The sequence below is a fragment of the Artemia sp. Qi Xiang Cuo genome, chromosome 8, assembly GCF_049724085.1.
Source record: "Artemia sp. Qi Xiang Cuo chromosome 8, ASM4972408v1, whole genome shotgun sequence".
In the NCBI taxonomy this organism is placed as follows: domain Eukaryota; kingdom Metazoa; phylum Arthropoda; class Branchiopoda; order Anostraca; family Artemiidae; genus Artemia; species Artemia sp. Qi Xiang Cuo.
This window is the reverse complement of record NC_142801.1, coordinates 8177990-8201666: the sequence shown is the minus strand read 5'-3', so window position 1 is coordinate 8201666 and position 23677 is coordinate 8177990. Positions and strand designations below refer to the sequence as shown.

At 36.2% G+C, this 23677-nt stretch overlaps 2 protein-coding genes across 7 annotated transcripts in view; one reads left to right on the top strand and one right to left on the bottom strand.

The window, feature by feature from the left end:
• Window positions 1-5420, bottom strand: part of LOC148949128 (uncharacterized) — a 90886-nt gene extending 85466 nt beyond the window's left edge. For 4 of the 6 annotated variants that reach the window (XM_089093185.1, XM_089093186.1, XM_089093184.1 and 1 more), the window contains exon 1: window positions 5238-5361. In XM_089093185.1, the coding sequence (XP_088949311.1) occupies window positions 5238-5277 (40 nt within the window). In that variant the 5' untranslated portion in view covers window positions 5278-5361. Of the gene's footprint in view, window positions 1-5237 lie in introns of all 6 variants that reach the window. The other 2 variants (XM_089093182.1, XM_089093183.1) reach the window with 2 other exon arrangements.
• A 3948-nt stretch (window positions 5421-9368) lies between these two features.
• LOC148949127 (carboxypeptidase B-like) overlaps window positions 9369-23677 on the top strand; it is a 111813-nt gene continuing 97504 nt past the window's right edge. Inside the window, exon 1 of the mRNA XM_089092834.1 lies at window positions 9369-9420. The gene's annotated coding sequence lies outside the window, so the exon portion shown is untranslated. The remainder of the gene's footprint in view (window positions 9421-23677) is intronic.

Genomic DNA, 23677 nt, shown 5'->3' with positions numbered 1-23677 from the left:
TATGTCCTGGGTGCATATAAGGTTTTTATAGAACACATTGTTGTAGAAACTTCAAAAAGGGCTCATTCAATTGGAAATTGAAATGGCTAGTACCCTTTTTAATAATCGAAAGTGATTGGATGTTAGGCAACTAACACCCCTTCCATGCCCACCATTTCCCCAAACTCATCCAATCAAAATTTTGAGATAGAATTTTTGTTCTGCGAAGTTTAAAGTTCAGAAAATTATACCTCTTAGCAGGGCACTCCCCCCACCGTCTTCAGGGCAAGGGTTAATATAATTTGCACTTTACAGAAAATAATTTGCACTTTACTGAAAAAATAAAAATGTGTATTGTCAGTTTAACATACTTATACTGATATTTATTAATCAAAATGTTAATATTATTTGATTTATTAAAGTTATAAAAGTAAAAACATTTATATTTTTTGTCAGTAGAGTATAAATTTTGGCCTGGCCTTGGGAAGGCATAGGGGTTTTGAGCCCCACTTCTGTTAATTTCTGCTTGTTTGAGTTTGACTTGGTTATTTATTGTAATTTCTATTCGTTTTGTGTTTCTTTTATTTATCAATGCTGATTTGTAGTAGTTTCACGCTTGGTAGATTATTTGATTTTATTTTTACTCATTTTTTGTTTAATGGAGTTCTTTACTTTTCTTTTAAACACTTATTTTGTGGAAAAAGTTTTGGTAGATTGGTAGATCTACCTTGGTAGAACGCTTGGTAGATTATTTTATTATATTTTTGCTAATTTTTTGTTTAATGGAGTTCTTTACTTTCCTTTGAATAACTTATTTTGTGGGAAAAGTTTTTTTAAATGAATTACTATCAAAAGTGGCAAATTTCTAGGTGGCACTATTATTTAGCTAAGATGAAAGTGAAAATGTCATTTGATACCTTTTTTAATTCAATAATTTCTTCTGGGGCTAGTTGCATCTTAAGCCCTTAAAGGGGCCCCAAAGGTATTTCATTTTTGTAACCACACAAAGAAGCTATCAATACTAATTAAGTTATTGAAAAGTGGTAAAAAATATATCTCTAATTTATAAATATGTTGTTCAAGGATAATATATTCCAAAAATAATTATTTATAACTCATTTATTAAGCAACTCAAATGTAAAACATTTTCCTACCATTTCAAGTTTTTTAAATGCCATTGACAAAAATAGTGCAGAATTTTGCAATCCAAAATTTAGCCATCAATAATTCAGGAAATATATTTGCATATTAGGGGAGTATGGGGATGGGGGTAAATTTCGTGGTAACTTTGCAGTGGACCATAGGATTTAGCTAGGATAAAAGTGAAAACATTATTTGATGCTTTTGTTATGCTCTTTCATAATTCATATAAAATCCATTTAGGGTCCCTTTAAGGGCTCAAGATGCAATTAGCCCCAGAAGCAACTATTGAGTTATGAAAGGGCATAAAAAAGGCATCAAATGACATTCTCACTGTCATCTTAGCTAAATTATAGTGCCACCTAGAAATTTGCCTCAAAATGAACAACATTTTTTTTTAGAAATTTAAAGCAAATTATTTTTGACAAAAAATGGATAGATTATGAGTTATTGAAATAATTAATATATTTGTTTTAAGTTTTCATTACTAGATGAGATTTATTAGTGTGTTTATAATTATATGACATACACTTTATAATATAGAAGACCAATACCCAAAAAAGTTCATATCCTTGAATTTGGTTGGGATAGTTCTATATTAGAGATTTTGGACTGTATATGTACGCCAACTACTATGAAGGCATATTTTATTTAAACATTTAATACATATAGAGGACCCCACAAAAAAAGGGCATATAAATTTAATTTGGATCAGAGATCCAACCTAATATTTTATTGGGGACAAATGTATACAATTTAGATTTGGACTATACAACCAGTCTTATCAAACAGTTTGTGGGGACAAACTGTAAGTAAGGAGCTGACCAGCTGAATACCAACCGAAACTTTAAAAATCGGAATTTTGATACCAATAGATATATAAAATAAAATTGGATTTTTATGCTGATTTCAAATATATAATTTTAATTAAATTTAGTTGTAACCATCAAAGGTTAGAAGCCTGAGAAATTTTGTCTTATTTTCAAAAAAAGGTGGAAGCCCCTTAAAAGTCATAGAATCATAATGAAAATCACACCATCAGATTCAGCATATCAAAGAGCCCTACTTTGAGGTTTCAAGCTCCTATATGCAAAAATGTAGAATTTTGTATTTTTGCCAGAGGAAAGATCACGGAGGTGTGTTTATTTGTTGTTTTTTCCCAGGAGTGATTGCATCGACCAAGTGGTCCTAGAATTTCAAGAGAGGGCCCATTTGAATGGATATTAAAAGCTCTAGTGCGCTTTTCAAGTAACCAAAAAGATTGGAGAGCAACTGGACCTCCTCCCACGCTCATTTCCCCCCAAAGTTATCTAAACGAAATTTTGAGATAGCCATTTTGTTCAACATAGTTGAAAGATAAAACAACTATGTCTTTAGCTGTAAAATGACCCCCCACAGTCCATGGGGAGAGGCCTGTAAGTTATAAAATTCATCCATTGTCTACATGTAGTATTTGTTATTGTGAAGTATGTACATTTTTTTGGGGGGGGGGAGGGGAGGGGGGGTGTTCTGGGACACTGGGGACAAGGCTTTACCCAGGATTTTTTCTCGGAGGGGTTTTTTACTAAAAAAAAATTTCAGGTGGGTTTTACACAAAAAACGCATACAAAGTTTGTTTATATGCATTTTGTTACGTTTTTACGAGTCAGACAAACATTTTTTTTTTTTTGGGGGGGGGGGGGGTCAAAATGGGTAAACTTTTTTTTCCACGTGTTTTGTTTTACCCAAAAAAAAAACAAACTATAGCCAATCATAACACATCATAGGCATGCTACATACTTGAAGTTTCAATTTTTTTTAATGAGATAGGTTTAATTACAATAGAATAGGAAAATTCAAGAAAGACCCATTTTTTTCAAATCAAACTACTTTTGTCTTAATTCTCTGGTACTAATATGAATGCTTAGCTCATCAGAGCACTACAGCCTTATGTACACAGAACCCTTTCCAGGTCCAATTTATGACTAAGGTGACCTTGTTTACTGACAATATGAGTCAGAAATTAGTTCACAGCAAAACAAAAAATGAAAGCTAACCAAAAATGGAGTATTTTTACCCCACTTTAAAATGGTGGCTGGTGTTTGAATCATGGAGGCTTGTTTATTTGCTGTTCTTTCCCAGGAGTGATTGTATTGACCAAATGGACCTAGAAAGGCTCATTTGAATGGATATTAAAAGTTCTTGTGCCCTTTTTAAGTGACCAAAAAGACTAGAGAACAACTGGACCCCCTCCCATGCTCATTCCCCCCCCCCCAATTATCTGATCAAAATTTTGAGATAGCCTTTTTTTTCTGTACAGTAGAAAGATCAAACAACTATGTCTCTCAAGGTCGTACCCAGAGGGAGGGTACGGGAGTTTGAACCCCTCTCCCCTGCAATGTTTGTTTGACTTGTAAAAACATAACAAAAGTGGATTAAAACAAATTTTGTATGCGTTTTTTGAGGTTTTTTTTGTGTAACCCCCCCCCCCCCAAAAAAAAACAGCCTTAATGTCTTTAGCTGTAAAATGATCCCCCACAGTTTGTGGGGAGAGGCCTGTAAGTTATGAAATTTGTCCATTGTTTACATGTAGTATCTGTTATTGGGAAGTATGTACATTTTTTTTTTAGGGGGGGGGGCTGTTCTTGGGATAGTTTTCTATGAGTAGAATGTTCCATGGGAAGGGAAAATTCAGGATTATAAATCTTCTAGGAGAAATGTTACACTGGGGACAAGGCCACACCCAGGATTTTTTTCTTTCTTTTCTGAGAAAGAACTTTCACTGCTTTAACAGCTTTATGAATAAAAACAAAAGAAAAGGGATATTTTTTGTACTCTGTTTATTTATGAAATTAAAAAAAAAACAATATTTTTTTACTGAAAGTAAGGAGCAACATTAAAACTTAAAACAAACAGAAATTATTGTAGATATGAAAGGGACTGTCCCCTCCTCAACGCCTTGCTCCTTATGCTTAAGTTTTTATTGTTCTAAAAAGTAGAGTTACTACACAGAGTTAAAATTTAGCATAAATAGAGAGGTGTTGAGGAGGGGACAGCTCCTTTCATATATGGAATGATTTCTGTTTGTTTTAAGTTATAATGTCACTCCTTACTTTCAGCTAAATAAACTTAAAAAAAAAAATTCTATAGATTAAAACACAACTTTCTGATAAAACTTAATTTAATCATTTGGGTTAGGAGAAGAGTAGTAAAATTTGTCCATGTTATTCTTGTTATTTCATGTTATTACACTGTTTTTTTTGGCACAAAAGTACCAGAATTCTGTATTTAGCTCATTAAAAGAAAATTCTTTTTTGTGTACAATTGTTGGTTTCTTTGAAACACTGTCAAATTTATAAATCACAACAAAAATGGATACATGCTTAACCTTGTTTCTGTAATGACAGGTTGTAACTTACCATCAATATTTATTTGCATTGCCACTAACCCATATTTTTGTTTTTATTCCAATTAGCTTGAATAGCCTAGGTTATTTTTGTACAAATTTTCCTTCATGATGTCTTTCACAAAGAAGGCAGATAAAAGGCAGGGATGTTGTTACTACACTTGCATTGCCTCATGCAGTAGTAAAATAGGGGTGGTCCAAAAAACTGTCTGTTTTTCTGGAATGCCAAAGTGGTTCTTTCCAAAAAGAGGTCTTTTACACTATTCAATCCACCTGAAATTAGGTTCAGATTGAATTTGCAAGTAAAGCAATTAGCCTATTATGCTTGGAAAGAGCATATAAAAGGCATCAAGTGGTATATTCAATTTATTCATAGGTCATTTATGCAAACTGCTCAATATTTACCAATGAATTTTAGGTCAATATATATGAAATCATATTATTGAGTTAGGACTAAAGTGAATACACCATTTGATGCCTTTTTTTATGCTGATTACAAATATAATAAGCATTTCTATCGGAAATGAATTTCAGCCCCCCCTCCCCACTATAGGCTATACCCAACCCAACCTAACCTAACCCTGAATTGGCATATTGGGGGGGGGGGTCAAATTCATTTTCTATAGAAATGATTATTATACTCGTAATCAGCATAAAAAAGGCATCGAATGGTCTATTCACTTTAGTCCTAACTCAATAATATGATTTCGTATATATTAACTGAATTTTATACTTGAATTCAGAATGAAGTAGGCAATTAGTTCTAGAAGCATGTTTAGCTGATGTCTTTGCTATTTGAATTAGGCCTAGGACTTATCCTAACTAACTTTGACAGATTTTTCACTTTCAAGCAAAACTTTAGGTCCTTATTTATGTCTTGTATTCAATGCCTCAATGCCAATCATGGAAACATTTCGTCGGCTGGGAGGATGATTGTCGTATTAGGCATCTCCGGCCAAAATTGAGTTATGAATGCCATCTAGTGTAAAATTTTGCGTAGAATCTGAATCTGCTTTTTGTTTTGCTCTACTGGCTACCGTTCCTGAGTAAAAGACCAAAAACCATTTGTCGTATCGGACATTATCGCTGATAATCCGCTAGCGAAATTGTCGTATTGGAAAATTGTCGTATCTGGCTGTTTTGCCGTCACGCACTTCAGAGAAGAAGAAAATGGCGCGTCCAAGGAAAAACTTGGCGAGGGATTTTGAAGCAATTTTTGATGAATTTGGCAGGTAAAGTGTCGATTTCTTCTAGGCCTCTGCACCCTATAGTATAGTATAGAGTAGGGTCTCTGCACCCTATAGTACAGGGGGAGCTACACTGCACCTTTACCCAAGAGTATATCAAATAGGCTACCTGATTTGTTATGATTTTTGGTGCATATATAGTTTGATTTGGAAACAGCATTGAATTAGGAATATGGTTCTATTCCTAGATAACAGAATTGTCTTGTCTATTTACGCACATTATTGTACCACTGCACCATCTCATAATGCGATTTGCTAATTTGCAGAACTCAAAGGAAGTATCAAATTTTCTTGAACAAGTAGGCTAGCCTAGGCTATTTGATTAGGCTGAATCTTTTAGCCATATGGATTGCTGAATGTTTTGAATGCATTGATAGTTAATAGTAGAGTCTAATGACAAATACACAATTTAGTTTAAGCATAGCCTAATTCTAGGCTAATTCTAGAAAATACTGCCCAATCTTAAACACATGATCCTATAGGCCTTGTAGGATACAAAACCACTCAAACATAAATAGATTCAATCCCAGACATGTGCTGTAAAGAAAAAATAGGCTACTAGGGTTTGCTAACTTTTCTTTAAGCTTAATTTTCAGTATAAAAAAGTTTCTGAGATCAAATTGAGCTAATCCCAACAAGGTAATCTAAATCTATACATATGCAAGACTAAGAGCTTGCTTGGAAATATAGGCTCTATTTGAATCAAATTATGCTCGGTTGCTTGTCCAAAGTTAGTGATTATCCAAACACCAGGGGTGCTTGGATAATATACCCAGTTCTTCATCAGCAGCTGATGTGTATTACCAAATAAAGCTAGTTTAAAGAAAAATCAAACTGTTTTGTTAAGCCTAAAGGTGTATCTGGCTTTGTGGGGGAATAGACAAGGAAATAGAAAATCTAATGGTATATTTCCTTTTTTTTCTTTATCTGATTTCTCCCCTTTAATAAATATTAGAGCTAAAAATATGTTTTGCTATTACTAGGCCTAGACTAGTCTATCCTTACAAAGCCTATCTTTAGTCTACTGAAAATTTCATTTTCCTGACCTGCAGTTCTTCACTGAGCCCATCGCTGGAGTAACCACTATAATTTTTTTTTCTTTTACAGCTCTGACGAAGACCTTGAGAATTCTGACGAAGATTCGGAATATGCACCGAGTATTGCTGAGTGCTCATCAGCAAATGAACCGAGCATCATTTCTTACAAAGACGAGTCAAGCTTTGCTGATGCAGGTGAAAGAGTTCTTTCCGATTCCCCGTTGCCCTTTGTTTATGTTTCGACTGATTATGGACAAGCTAATCGGAATAATGAAACTAGTTATTTTGAAGATGTCGAGAGAGGTTCAAATTCTTTTACAGAGCCTGTAGCTGGAAATAGGAATGGCACAGAAGGCGTTGACCCTGGAAAAAAATCAACGAGAAAAAGATTGAGGAATGAAAGCGAATGGATAAAAACTAAGATCAAGACAGCAAATAATGATGGGACTGCCTACGTTAACCCCAAGACTAAGAAAACTCATAGCAGAGTCCGTTCTGTGCAGCCTTCAAAGTGTACTGAAGATTGCTTCTACGAATGTCACAAAATCCCACCCGAAAAAAGACAGAATGCTTTTGATAATTTCTGGAAATTGTCTGCTGAAATGAAGAAAATGTTTTATCTGAAAACCACAAAGTGCCTGCCTAAGAAGAAAAACAAAAAACAAGTGACAAAGAGGAAAAACACCTACCAGTATTTTGTTGTCATCAACGGAAAAGAAAGGCAGGTTTGCAGATCTTTTTATCTGACAACGTTCGACATAACCGAGAGGAGAGTGCACTACGCTCACGAGCAGAAGAATACCTATGGAACGCCCACGCCTCCAAGGAAGAAGATCGCCAAAAACAAAACATCAGAGGAAGACATGGACTTCATACGTAACCACATTAACTCCTTTCCAAAGATCGAGTCCCACTATCGAAGGGCTGAGACTTCCAAACAATATTTGGAGTCTAACTTGAACATGGCTCGGATGTATAGCTTATATTGTGAAAAGTGCGAAGATGAGGGCCACAAGAGTGCCTCAGAAACTGTATACAGGAAAGTGTTCAATACGGAATTTAACTTGTCGTTCCACACACCAAAAAATGACCGGTGTGATTTGTGCGAAGAATTTGATGTTGCACGCAGGAATGGAACTACGGTATCTGACGAAAAACGAGCTATTTTTGAAAATCATAAAAGGTCAAAAGCAGAAACCAAAGTAGAAAGAGATATGGATAGATTGCTTACCAAGCCAGTCCTCTGTTTTGATCTGGAAAATGTATTTGCATTGCCAAGAGGGAACGCATCTTGTTTCTTTTACAAAAGAAAGATCAATACTTATAACTTGACTGCTGTGCTGCATTACAAGGACAGTGCTGAACCAGATCCAAGTAAACAGACGAAAAAGGAGATCTATTGTGCTCTCTGGTCTGAGTTGATTGGAGGGCGGACCGGAAATGACATTGCAAGTGCAGTGGCGGCTATATTGTCAAAAGTCTTTTCAGGGCATCCAAATATCAAAGAGCTTATAACGTGGTCTGACTCCTGTGTCCCGCAAAATAGGAACAGTATCATGAGCTATCAAATGCAGGATACTTTGAAAAAGCTCCCCCATGTTCAGTCCATTACAATGAAGTTTTGCGAGCCAGGACACTCATCGATCCAAGAAGTGGACGCTGTCCATAGTGCCATCGAACATTACTTTGCTAAATTGGAAATTCATTCACCTCTGACCCTCACTCGACTTATGATTAAAGCTAGGAAAAAGGAACCGTACATTGTGATCCAAATGAAAAGTTCTGACTTCTTAGATTTTCAGAGCTGCTCCAAAGAATACAAAGGATATTCGAAAGTTCCCTTCACAAAAGTCAAGGAACTGAGATTTGTTTCAACTGAGCACAAAAGAGTGTATTACAAGGAGAATTTTGGCTCTGCCTCACATGAACTGGTGAAGATTGCACCCGAGGCTGCAGTAGTTAAAAAAGGAAGGGGAGTCTCCAAAGTTACTGTGATTGAGGAGTTACTTGAGCCAGGCCCACTCCCTAGGCTCTCTTCCTTGCCTGAGGAAAAGATCAAGGACGTGAAAAGCCTCCTAAAGTTCATGCCGCTGGAGGACCAAGCATACTACAAAGCATTTTTCGATAAAACATAAAAAAGTAGGTCCAGTTTCGTTGGAACGATGTTTCTTTGTACCCGAAGTAGTGCTGAGTTTTTCTTATGCTTTTATATTCGAAATTGATTAAAATTTAAAGCTTGCAAAACTGAGTTCCTAAGAGATAAGACATTTACGCTGCTAGTTTTCAGAGCAAAATTGTCGTATTGGTTTTCCGTAAAAAGAAATTTCCGCGAGCGTTTTGTCGTATCTGTTTTTCAACAAGCAATATCTCAATATCCAGGTGCTCCAGGTGAACGAAATTTCAACCAGGTTGTAGCCCTTGAGTGCGACTACAGTCGAAATAAAAAAAATCCCGGTTTCGTCATTAAATAAAAAAGATATCGCGTTTCAAACTTCAATCGCGTTTTTCTTGAAACTCGTCTCGAGTCAGATACGACAATCATCCTCCCAGCCGACGATTTGACTGAGGAAAACATCAGTTATCAGTAGTTCTAGAGATTTGGTGTTTTCTTCTGGACAGTGAAAATCCAAAGGTAATATTGCAAGTTTTCTTCATCTACAATTTTACCACCCAATTTAGTGGAATTTTATCTAATCAACTAGGCAAAACAGACAAGTAGGCTAGGCTACTAGGACTAGGCAAAAGTTAGCTAGGTCCTAGCCTATATCTTAGACCCCGAAGCCGCGCCGAAAACTCGGCGGCGCGCCGCCGAAAAAAAGACGGCGGTGCGCCGCCGAGCTTGCATCAGCGCGCTGACGCCGCCGCTGATTCTATCGGCGGCGGCGTCACTAACATGCCGCCGTTTTTTGTTTTTTTCTCTCTTTTTTGGTTATTGATATCGACCTCCGGGCTTCAACCGTCATCCCGGCTAATCTGTTTCTTAAAGATAAATATTTTCATCCTGGGCTCGCCATGTATGTCGGTTTGTAGGAAGGAGAAGAAGAAATTTTTCTTGAAACAAAAATTCTACCTTCCACTTTAAAATTCTGTTCATTTTTCTTTCTGATTTTTTTCGGATGAAAAGAGGTAGATAAAAGAGCATTAGACAATTCAGGATGTTATCATAGGCAGCACAATCGAGCTGCCTAAGTAAAGAAAAATGTTGGCACAATGTTTTTTTTTTCCATACCAGTGCAATTCGTATCGAAGGAGTTGTCGTAGAAACTTCAAAAAGGCCACATTCGATTGGAAATTAGAATAGCTAGTGCCATTTTTAATAGTCCAAAGAGATTGGAAGGCAGCTAACACCCCTTCCATGCTCAACATTTCCCCAAATACATCCAATCAAAATTTAAAGATTGCCATTTTGTTCAGAATAACTGATTTCCAGAGAGGATATATGTTTTTTGAGGAGGTTACTTCCCCACAGGCCTTAGGGCAAGGGTTTTGTAGTTATGCCCTGGGGGTATATAAGAACGATGTTGGAACAATGTATTATTTATTGTTTTTTCCTTAGACCAGGGCACTTCATATCGAAGAAGTTATCGTAGAAACTTCGACAAGGGCTCATTTAATTAGAGATTGGAGTGGCTTTTGCTCTTTTTAATAGTCGAAAATGATTGGAAGACAACTAAAACCCCTTCCACGCCCACCATTTCCCGAAACACAACCAAACAAAATTTTGAGATATCCATTTTGTTTAACGTAGTTGAAAGTTCTGGAAATTAGGTCTTAGACGATGACAACCACCCTCACAGCCCTTAGGGTAAGGGTTGTAATTTATGCCCTGGGGGCATATACAGTGTTTATAGAAAACGTTGCCGTAGAAACTCAAAAAGGGATCATTCGATTGGAAATTGAAAAGCCTAGTGCGCTTTTTAATAATCGAAAGTGATTGGAAGCCTTGACATTTTTTTAGTAGAGATCAATGTGGGTATAATGTATCATTTTGTTGTTGTTGTTTAGACCAGGGCACTTCGTATTGAAGGAGTTGTCGTAGGAACTTCGAAAAGGGATCCTTCGATTGAAAATGGAAAGGGCTGATGTCCTTTTTAATAGTCGAAAGTGATTGGAGGTAAACTAATCCCCCTCCCACGCCCACCCTACCCTTTTCCTTTTTTTTTTAAAAGTAAAAGTTGGCTTAATATTAAAACAAAATGCACAGTGTTAATGCTAATTCCCCATAAGGCATCTCAGCAGTATCCCAAGAACAACACTGAGGGTTTTATGTTCCAACTTTTGGAGTTTCTTCTGCTCTTAAAATTTGACCAAATCAGAATAGCGTAAGTGTATCCAAGCTATCAAAGAAAGTTAGCAATTTTTTTTGGCGAATGTTATCAAGTTTTCAATTTCAAGTCAACTACAGGAGGTATAAAACTAAATTAAACACTACTATTTGTGTCCAGATTTTTAAAAGAGTCTATGTTTTTAAATGTAGCTGCAAATTTTTTTCCAGCCTACAAATAGCAGGCCGAACTATAAATTCTTAAAAAAACGAAAAGATTTAAAGTATTATTTTCTTTTTCACTGAAAAGACTATGTCAATATAAAACGAACAGAAATTAATTAAAAAACTGTTTCCGCAAAGTAAGTTTTTCAAAGAAAAGTAAAGAACTCCATTAAACAAAAAATGAGCAAAATTAAAATCAAATAATCTACCAAGCGTGAAACTACCACAAATCAGCATCGATAAATAAACAAAACCCAAAACAAACAGAAATTACAATAAATAACCGCGTCAAACTCAAATCTAGCAAATTAACATAAGTTGGGCTCAAAACCCCTATCCCTTCCCAAGGCCAGAACATAATTTGCACTTTACAGAAAAAAATACAAATGAATATGCTTTGTCAGTTTAATATACATATACTGATATTTCGTAATCAAAATGTTAATAATATTTGTTTATTAAAGTTATAAAAGTAAAAACATTTTAATTTTTTCAGTAAAGTGAAAATCCTGCTCTGCCTTGGGAAGGCATAGGGGTTTTGAGCCCAACTCATGTTAATTTCTGCTCGTTTTGAGTTTGACTCGGTTATTTATTGTAATTTCTGTTCGTTTCGGGTTTCATTTATTTATCGATGCTGATTTATGATAGTTTCCCGCTTGGTAGATTATCTAGAGCTAGTATAGAAATATATCTATAGAAATCAATTACATTTTTTTTGCACAGTTAGTAGAGCACACTGAAGTTGAAGTAGCCTTAAACTTTGACTTGAAACGTTATAACTTGACCACTTCTTTCAGAAAAGAATTTTGGAGGGTTATTTCGTGTTGATAAGAAAAGAGGGTAAAGGTGCAGTTTAGTTCTTCCTGTAGTGTAGGGCACAGGAGCCCTATGGTAAAGGTGCAGGTTTGTTCTCCCTTATAAAACAACTTATTTCAGCAGATACAAAGAAGAAGCCCATTTGCGGCATTCTGTGGGACCCTTAGGTCCAATACTAGCATCAGATCCCGCGAGTGGCAGTTTACGCTCGTCAAGTTCTGGCTATACCGGCCACATGTGCCCCAGCTAAACGGATTTTTAGCACGACAGGACTGATAGTGACTGCAAAAAGATCAATGGATCCAGGAAGAGCGAACAAACTCACTTTTGTTGCATCAGTTGTAACTGAAGTGATATAACCGCTAATTTAAAATAGTTGGTGTTGTTAAGCCATGGTATCTGACATGTATACAGTGTTTTTTCGATGTTGTTATTTGTTTTTTTCACTTCCTTTTCGTATGTATTTGATGAACAGGAGATGTTTGAACTTCAAACTTTGAAAGTTATACACACATTAGCCGAAATCATTAACTAGAAGGAAATGACTAAACACGGGATTTTATAGGAACAATGTGATGTTAAACATAAACACAACAAGTAAGTAAGTCAAGTAAGTCATGTTGTTCCCTTATGTTTATAGCCAACCATTTAAAAATCCTTACTAAAATCAAGGTTGAACGTGCTTGGTGAAGTGGAATTTTTTTATTATTTTTAATCATAAAATTCGGCGCGCCGTGGCGCGCCGCCGGTCTAAAATCGCCGCCGCCGATACTAAATCACACATTGGTCACCGTCATGTCGGCGTGGCGCGGCTTCGGGGACTACTATATTTGGTCATGTTAGAATGGCAAAATTCTCAAAAGTAGGTCGTCTTCTAGCAAGAGTGCCCAAGGCTAGGCCCATTTTTTAATTATATCAAACAACAAATAACCGATATTGAAATGAGTTGAATATTCGATAATGTGTGACTCTTTTCCAGTAGTGTAATTTTATTGAAATCGTGAGGGCAGAATGGCACCAATTATCCAAAATCAGTGAAAACTGAGTCATTGACTATAGCACCATGTGTGCTACCTCTTGGCCTAGGTCAAGTTTGCAGTCTCAGAAGCAGAGCTAGTCTTCAACCAGAAATACCCTGGGATATTTTTTTACATAAATCAAGTTATATATAATTTTAAATATTACTTGAAAATTAAAAAGTTTTAGTGAGCTAGTCTTTGTAAAAATCAAATATCGAAAATGGCCATTCTAGTGATAAATCTACTATTTGTTTGAAGGGGGCTCTTTATCTATCTTTATAGGTGGCATATTTTTACAGCTACGTGAACTGTGGTTTTCCTCAATTCTTCTTCCTCAATTCTTCAGTTTTGAACTTAATTGGCTCTGTTGTCCAAGGACGTAAGCGTCAACGTGGTTTTTATTCATTGTTCAAAAATGATTTGAAAACTATAGATAACCGGACTTATTCTCCTGAATTGTAGAAAAAAAGGTATACAACAAGGTTGGTGCTTAAAAACCCAATATTTTCCTGGATGGACTCGCAAGCGAACAGTGAAACTCATAATTTTTTAAGTGTTTGGCTAAATGGCACAAGTAAACGGAGGGAGTGAGTATGACTCTCTTATTGGACAAATACTTGTGTATTAGCTATTAAAAAGGCCCACCCGCCTAAAGTCTCAGGCAGGTTGCCCGATAACCTAAAATTGACTTAGGACCGTTAAATCGCCTGGAATGAGAGACAAACAAGGCATGCCTGCCTATGGTACCAGGGAGGTTGATCAAAAATTTAGAATTGACACAGGACCGTTAATTTGCGTGGAAGGACAGGCAAACAACGTCCAAAGCCTAATGGTGGGGGCCCTAACTACCTAGAGTGTCAGGCAGGCAAGTGCCCCAATTCACAAGCTCAGATAGTTGATCTAACACATTAAATATTAGTTTACCGACAAGTTGCCTGGAATAGCAAGGCAAACAAGCATCCAGGACTTGACTGGGCTCATCCGCATAGAGTTTCAGGCAAGGCGAGTGACTCAATTCATAAACTCAAATATTTGCACTAACAAAAACTTAATTCAATATTAGTTGACCAGCAAGTCACCTGGAACTGCAAGGCAAATAAGCGTCCTAAGCCTAAAAGGACATGTCTGCCTAGAGTGTTAGGCGAGTGAACCCGTTTATAAGCTAAGACAGTTGTGCTAACCAATAATTAATTAAATATTGGTTGACCAATATTTAGTTAACTGTAAGCACATATTATCGAAAGTCTTTTTTCTATCTTTATATGTAGTTTTCAGCGTTTGGAGGCATAGAATAAAACTGACATGACCATAATAGTAAGAAATCGTAGTTTAGATAGAAAATAGTAATTTTTTTTTATTTAAAGAGTTATTTTTATTTATTAGAATTGGTGTTTGCAACACTCATCTTCTTCTTATCTCATTATTTATTTCACTTTGTTTTCGATATTTAAATTTGTGGAATTGCGTTTTTCTGCAATTTCTAATCTTTTTAAACTATATGGTAACATAAGGAGCTGTTGGACTAGAATACATTTATAGTGAAATAGTAATGGCAACCAACAGCTATGTGTACTGGTGTTAACAACAGCTTGGGGGATCAGTTTAAAATATTTATGGGATTTTCAAGTAGTTGCAATAAGGCTAAGATTTAACAGGGCATAGCATCTTCAAATGCTTAAATTGAAAAATTGAGATAAGAAATATTGTACTACAGCAAACGTAAGGGCAGTTGTCATGACTTTGAGAGGGCTGATCTGCAGTTAGCTTCCATGTTTCTCCTTGAATAAAGCCGGCCAGGAATAACTTTCCATTTGGGTTTTCATGACTTCGAAACGTTGTCTGCTTTTTTGGAAATTGAACCCAGACAGGCCGTGGAAAGTGGAACTGGAAATAACATATCTTGCGTAATTTTCAAACAGGCTGAAGAACGTTGATGAACACACTATATTTGTGAAAAAAATTTTGAGAGCACAAATGATGAGACCCAGTTCCTGTTCCGAAATGCAGATAAGATAGATAGCCAAAGCAGACACACGTTCTTCGTTTTCATGCTCCAAGCGTCGTCTTCACTTTCCCTTTCTTCATTTTCTAGCGATTTTTGGGACGTGTGACCGAGCCAGAAAGTGTTTTCAGGAATCTTGTAAAACCGCCTTGTACCCTGATAAACTATACTACCATAAGTAAAACGAAGAAAAAATAATAAGATGGCAACTAACAGAACTACTGTTTAGGTAATTAAATTATTATTTGCAAATACCTCAAGTAAAAAAAACTGGGGGTATAAGCTCTGAGGAGAGGGCCAGATGGACTAGAGTAGTAATCAAGGTTATACTTTGCCGCCTTTATGTTTCTTCCTGTATTATTTGGGGCCTTTACGTTCCTTGGCACCTTTCCAGAGCATGTACCTATGGATTCTGGACCTTTACGTTCCTTCCTATGCTATTTGGGGCCTTTACGTTCCTTACTATGCTATTTGGGGCCTTTACGTTCCTTCCTATGTCATTTGGGGCCTTCCTATGCTATTTTCAAAGAGAGTGACTATCCCCATGCATATAGGTAATACTTCTACAGGGCATATACACCTTTTCAAAGAGAGTGAGTATAACTTGATTGGTGATTGGGATTTAAATAAAAGGAATAGTTTTCTTTACAATTCATATTAGTAAGAGAATTGAATTCAAAGAGAATAGTTTATTTGAGAAAATATTAGTAGAGAAAAATGAGTGGTGCATTTACACTATTGGAGATTCATGATGGTGTCGGCAAAAGCTTTAATGATATATGACTACCCAATGGGGCTGTGGAAATAACCCCTAGCTTTAGACTTTGTTTTAAATGGTACATTATGTATTCTAGATACATGATATCATTAAGCACATTTAAACAGGAAGAGCAGCTATGTTTTGCTGGAAAAGTGAATATTCTCCATATAAATAAACTTCGGTCCGCATTAGATGTCCTATCGAAATATATTGATGAGAACAAAATGCATCAGTGATTATTATTGTAATTATGTTCAATAAAATTGTTTCTAAATCAATGGTATTTTCTTTCTTTCTATAGTAGACTAACGTATATTTTTTAGAGTAGAAAAAAATTCTGGTTAGTCTGAAGTTGGTTGTGAGAGAGTTAGGACTCTAAAAAATTGATAGATTCGAGAAAGAGCGAATCATGGGGAACCTAGTTCTTATGGAAAAACTTTTGATTCTAGGTGACAATTTTCTAGAGCTGTCTATTCAAAGAAAAATATTTTCTCGGGGAATGCTTGTCGATATAATGAAAACTGATTCTCCATCATTAGACTCTTGTATGAAGCTTCGATATTGTAATTCAAATGTATTTACAGAATTTATTGATATATTGATCACAACACGACAAGATAATATTGTGGATATGTTTTTAAACACTAGTTTAGAACTTTAGAACTTTTTTTCATGTGAACGATGGCGCTCAAGGATGATTTACTCCTCTCTCTCTATCTATCTCAGACAATTTTTGTTGTTGCTAGCTCAGTTTCATTGTGGCAGAGAGAGTGTCAACACATGACAAAATGTTCCATACATGTCCGTTATGTATGTACTCACTGGGCAGCTGGTCATCATGCGAGAATTGCACAATGATTGATAAGTATGATTAAAAGTGTAGACTATGCAACTCGTGTAAATTGTATAGAGGGTATGCTGTACAAATTAAAGATTGTAATTGCTGTTTTGAAGAGGTGTGTGACTCTCATTGTAGAGGGCACCTATGCTCCAATTGTCATTATGATAAATGTAAGCAGTGGGAGAATACATATCCCGGTATGATTGGAAAGAATCCTAACCGGGATTTTAGTTTATTGCTATGAGATTGGTATTGTCGTGGTTTCAGATTGTTCTGGGAGGAGGAACCGGGTCAGCAATTTAACTGTTGGAACAACAAGCGAATATGGTTTCTACGTCATCGTTTTGAAGACAATGGGTGTTATGATTATAAGCCCACTAAGAATTTTTATTTGGCTGTGACAGAATGTGATTCGACACTTGAGGACACTGTTTGTGAAATTACTTCAAATACGCAAATTGAAACATGTGAATTCTATAGAATGAATGAGAACAGTATCGTTGACTATACAAAGAGATATGACAAGAGTTAAGTCACGCTCTACTGTAGAAAATGTGACCCTGACATTGCAGTACATCAGGATCAGTACACTGTGAATTCAGATAATCTACCTGCACTAGTTGTTTTCGGCAAATACCTAGCATTTGATAAAATATAAAAAGTAGAAAAGTCGTTTTATCATGTATATAAATTTTTTTTTTATTAATAAACAATTTCACATAAATTTTTAGATAATTTTATTCTTTGGGCACTAAAATCAATATTAAATACATTTGTAAGTATATTCTCCACTAGAAAGTCGTTCAATTGAGGCAAGTCAACGTAGATGTTGAGAAACTGCTTGTATGTGTAGCCACGACATCTGAACATGAAAAAGAGTAGTGCATGAAATCCACATGTCTTAGTCGTTAAATCCTGTACTCTTCGTTGATTTTGAATAATGGTTTTCCCCCTGCTTTCAATAAAGTTGCTGATGTATGGAGCGTAGAATTTATACGAAAGGCCAAGAGGATTAAAAAATTCAATATTATTCGCTGTTTGAAAGATGCATAGCCAATGACCGGTCTTCAAAGTCGATGGACTGCTATTAACAATGGTAAGGGTATTGTTAACACTTGGAATTTTTTCAATGAAGTCCGAAGGTATGCAATAGGACATGTACTGGGACATATATGGATCCATACTAAATACATTGATTATTTGGTTTGTGTTCATGGTGCAAAGTCTAGTAGAAAACTACCGTCGGGTGTGATTTCCCAATAATTTGCAAATTGACTCAGTGATATTAGCGTGATACTCTCAGTCAGAGCATCGGCAAATGTAAACTCTAAACGTACATTCCCTGTTCGTACTATACTCATATCCTGTGTGCCTGACAAGTCCAAAATAATAACCCCATGATTTTTTGAAAACATAGAATCGGTTATTCCATTTTCAAATAGTTGAGAGTCATGATCTATGGATTGTATGGTCAACTCGTACAGAGTTCTATAGGATTTTTCGTCAAATGATAGAGTGTACAGTGGAATACTATTCACTTTGCACACAAGGCTAGATAGACCAAAAAAATTAAAATCATGGGGAGATTCAGTCCAGGATCCAACGGCACTGCCACTCTTCACAAAGGCCAAAGCCAATTTTGATGGGATTTCTCCATTGATATATGATGAATCGCTATAGCTACGAGAGCCGGTGATAATGTGACGTTGATTGGTGATCGTATGGGGGACAAGAAGTTTAATGTTGTTACCATTCGCTCTTAGCTTTTCCACTGCCAATACAACAGAGCTCATAACCTGTTGTTTTCGGAAGTGGAGAAATGCCAATGTGATAATGACATTTGCATCGGGTGCTGCAGGAAGTGTTTTTTTCAAAATGAAATTCGATGGGGCCATCTGTAACTTTATGTCAATCTTGACATTGGGGGGTAGCCATTGGGATATATTGAATATTTCATGATTTAATTTTCCAACTAGATGATACTCCTGGGTCACTGCAGTAGTCAACTCACCGTCAGTATCAACACCTGATCGATATTCATAGCCTAATGATTGTCCTCTCAATTCCTTGTATGCCTTTGGTGTCATCATCATAAATTGTATGTAGCTTGCATAGTTTGATAAATTATTGCTATTGCTCACCAATGTTCCATTAATAAATACATTAATTTGTTTGAATAGGTCTTGTAGAATAAAGTTTTCATAGGAGAGACCATCACCAGCATTTGGAGTTGTATTATCTGACTTTTTCTTCACCACAACAATTAAATCAATAAATGTTGACGACAAATCAATGAAATAGTCTTCATTGGAAAATATTTGAAAGTGTATATTTTCTAGAAAGGTTGTTGGGGATGAAATTGTTCATAATAGCCATACTTGACACTGACATCCACATTTTCAGCATTGAATAGATTCAATGAGGAACTAATTGATGGATATGATTCCTTGTGGGGGAGATAAGTCATCTTAAGAGAAGAAATCCATCTTTGATCTAACAATCTTCTTCTTCTTCTCCTTATTGGCCTTCATTGTTTTATTCCTCAAAGTCCTTGTTAATGTCCTTCGCTTCCTGCCTGGGTGGAGACTGATGAGTAAATGACGCGCACGCATCCTTTTCAATCCCTCCCCATTTTGTCGAGATTTTAGTTGCTCACCAACGGCTCTTGCTGAAGATCTAATATTTTTCTTAACACTCTCTTTGAAATTCTTGCCCGACCCCCAGTCCTATAGTGTGGAGGCAGCAAAATTCGATGCAGCAGGTACAAGATGTTTTCTGGCAAGGGGTAGTGCAGAACAAAATAGCCTAGCAAACCAGCTACCAAGACCATAGCCAGACATTGTAGTACACCCCTTGTAGTATTCCAATCCATTGCCTATTATACGTGGACTCAAAGCATCAACATAGCAATCAATGTTGGGACAGAAAAAAGTAATTCTCCTGTTGTTCATTATAAGCCATTGTGCTGTCGTCAACAATGTCTCTAAAATGAAAAGTAATCACTGATAAGCCTTTTGTTATTGCTGGAGGATCAGCCAACTTACTTCTTAGCGTTAACTGGCAGAGTTCCAAATGCGAAGTGTTTACAGGAACATAATGAAGATGCTTTATATTATAGTGATGAACAAGTTCATGAGTTGTTTTTCGTTCAAGAACACTTAGGAGAGGGACAATTGAATTGCCGACTCTCGACGTTTCCACAAAGGATGCATAGAGAAATATGCAAGAGTCCGAGGCAAAACCAGGTGGATAATCAGCAAAAATAACTTGATCCATCCCGTAAACGGTGCCAGCATTTTCCCCATTGATCAAATTCTGTTTAAAGCCAAGAACATCTCTTAGATTATCATTGAGAATAATTATTTCAGTGTCAACAGGTGAGCTAATGTAAATCCTTTCATGTTCCAATGAATAATTAAAATGGAATTTACCATTCCTACGATATGAGATTTTTTTATTGATTGTACGACACAAATCTCAAAAATTATCATATTCAATATATTTCAATTTGGCATGTGGATAGTCACTGGATTCAAGTGCTTCAACCCATTCATAGTCGACTTAGCTCAACCCATTCATAGTCCAATCGAATGATATAATTTTTATATCATACTCACGATCCTTTCTCAGGATGTCATAGGTATTTTTGAGAATACAGTTGACAAGAGCCACTTCATATGCACCGTCAAATTTGATGGCGGGGGAGAGTTTTGTCCAAAAATCACTCGTGGTATTCAAGTCGTTGTAGAGATGATCGGAAACATTGGACATAAAAGTTACATAGAAATCATTGGGCATTGTCAGTATCTTCAACACCGATCCAAGAATCAAAATCAGAGTTGTATCCTAGCCACCGAACAAGTAACTGTTTCTTACCCCTGCGAGTACGTGTCTTTAATATCTTTTCAATTTGATAGATTTCACTATTATTTTTAACCTTTTGTAACTTAAAGTTGTAAGGGCCGACAAGAATCTCGTCAGCCTTTGCGTCGCGTAGATGATAAGCTAAGGATGTAGTTTCTAAGGAGATAGCCACTCCAGAAAATTCTGTGGGCCTCAAGTACTCCACCGTTTCGTCAACTTTAGTTTCCCCATTGGATCGAGCGGTATCATCAACAATGATATTATTTTTCTTCTTGACATTTGATTCATTGGAATACTGTTTAAGAAAGGTGTCAATTGTATCATGATCAGAATGATGAACTTCCGTTGACGTAGAGTTGGACAATGATCTATGAGGTCGTTGATTATAAATCAACATGATTTTATCTAGATCATAAATAAAAGTCGATGCATTTTTCAATGTACAATATCTTGAAATTAAAAGTCGAATAGTTCTTATCAATCGTTCGGCCAATGCGGCCTTTATATGACTGTGACTATGATAGAGCAGTGTACTATATATCTCTAGTACTTTTGCAACATGGGGATTAACAAAGTCACTACTGCAATCCGTTTGAATTTTTTTATACGAATCCTGTTCGAGAATACTTTCAATGGCCTGAGCAACTTCAACACCTCTCTTTTATCGCAATGGAATTGCATATGCATAGCGACTAAAAACACTGATTGCAAGTAGAATGTACTTGCACGGTGTATTGTAACGTTGTTGAATCTCATCTAGAGTCAGGAGATCTTCTTGCATTATATGCAATGGGTAAAAGGCTTTAGTTTTTCGATGTTGATTGGCACAAAGTCTATGATTTCTATACAGAGTTTAACTTTATTCATTTTGTGGATAGTCTTGTACACTTTTAGTGTGAACACCAGTGAATTTGGAAAGAGTGGTGGGGGACCTTAAACTCCCCGCCCCACCAATATTTTCATAAACACCTTTCAGAGCTTCAACTAACTTGAACGTAAAAACGTCGTGTAAAGTCCGCTATCCTTTCGTATACTGGCTGTTGGCGGCGATAGTTGAGGTTATGGTTAAATTAACTGGATACGTCTTCGCTTTCTTCTATCAGTGGTGAGCTAACAGCGATGTATTATTGTTTTTCACAATTGATTAAAAATCTTTTTCTTCTTCATTTTCATATTTTATTTGTGTCCATGTTGTTGATGCTGATAATGAAGAGGATGCATGTTCATTTAATTTTTTATAATTTTTATATTTACAATAAGACTTTTGGGGAAGTTTAATGTATTTAAAAAGTTGTATAGATGAGTGTCAAATGATAATAGTCCTTTACGATTTGTAATTATGTCATAGATTAAATCAAGTAGATTATAGCTCTTGCCCTGAATTATAATCCCTTTCCCATTGCTCTCAACTTGAATATGATCTTGACCACTTTCCAAGAGATTGGCTAGGAGTCGTTTTCTTTGTTCACGATATGAGTGGGGCATTAGATTTCCAATTTTCAATACAATTGAATCCAATTCCTCCTTCTTTAATTGTGTTCCAGCAGCAGACTCTTGAGGAGATGATTCTTTTTTGTGATCAATACCAGCAGCAGTGGGCTTCAATCGATAGGACTTGTGTTTGTCCACTCGGCGAAGTGCATCTTGAAGTAAAAGCAGTTTTTTATCATCCTCAATATTTTCATTGTCAAGGAATTTACTCAGATTGTTCTCAAAGTGTTCCACGGGTGAGAGAGGGAGTTCTATTGGCGTCAATTTATAGGGTTTTGCCATTCTCACTAGAGAAAACTGTTTACAAGTCCTGCAATTATTGGCAGTAAAAGTGTGAAAAAGCTACCGCCTGCCTGAAGAAGTTGTTTCCTTTTAAAATTCCTTCCTTTCTTTTTAGAGGCCAATGTACGTACAATGGAACGATGTTGCTTTGCCTGTTGCTTAACTACTTCTGGCAGTTGAACATTACCCTCGGTCAAATTTAAACAAAGTTCAGATATTAGATTAATGAAATTATTTTTCTCCTTCTTTAATTTTGTTCCAGCAGCAGACTCTTGAGGAGATGATTCTTTTTTGGGATCAATACCAGCAGCAGTGGGCTTCGATCGATAGGACTTTTGTTTGTTCACTTAGCAAAGTGCATTTTGAAGTAAAAGCAGTTTTTTATCATCCTCAATATTTTCATTGTCCAGGAATTCACTCAGATTGTTCTCAACGTGTTCCACGGGTGAGAGAGCGAGTTCTATTGGAGTCAATTTATAGGGTTTTGCCATTCTCACTAGAGAAAACTGTTTACAAGTCCTGCAATTATTGGCAGTAAAAGTGTGAAAAAGCTACCGCCTGTCTGAAGAAGTCGTTTCCTTTTAAAATTCTTTCCTTTCTTTTTAGAGGCCAATGTACGTACAATGGAACGATGTAGCTTTGCCTGTTGCTTAACTACTTCTGGCAGTTGAACATTACCCCTGGTCAAATTTAAACAAAGTTCAGATATTAGATTAATGAAATTATTTTCAATACCATGTTTGATTTATTGCTTTTCGAAGCGAGTGTTTCGATCTACTTAGAACTTAAAACAAGTGCCTTTTTTATGTAGTTTCTTCAGATTCATGATAGCGACTAATAGGTCTTTTTAGTGTTCACGTTGAGATTAGCTGTTATTTAGTCATTAAAAATATATTTGACTGTACGCAGATCCTCGGGTTCATTTTGATTAAGGTCCAACAGCATATAGCCGTAGGGTTTATTAGTTGCCTGATTGTATGCCTAGAGCAGAAATTTGGGGGCACCTGGGTACATTTGTTTATTGACGTTTATTAGCGAGCTAGAATCACGAACAACTCTGTAGATGATATAGTAGGTGCAGTTCAAAGCAAGTGTTCGCATACATTTGCTCTTATAAAAGAGATTGTGTAGAACCAGAGTAACGGAAATCTGTTCATGATGAGAGCAAACAGTGAACAATTGCAGCATTTCCTGGGACCATTGTTCAATAGATTCAGCCAGATCGTTAATGATCAGCCAAGAATTTGGTTCAATAATGTTGAAAACATCAAGTCCCTATATGAATTGTATCTGCACCAATCCCATGGTGGTGGCAGCAATTGCTT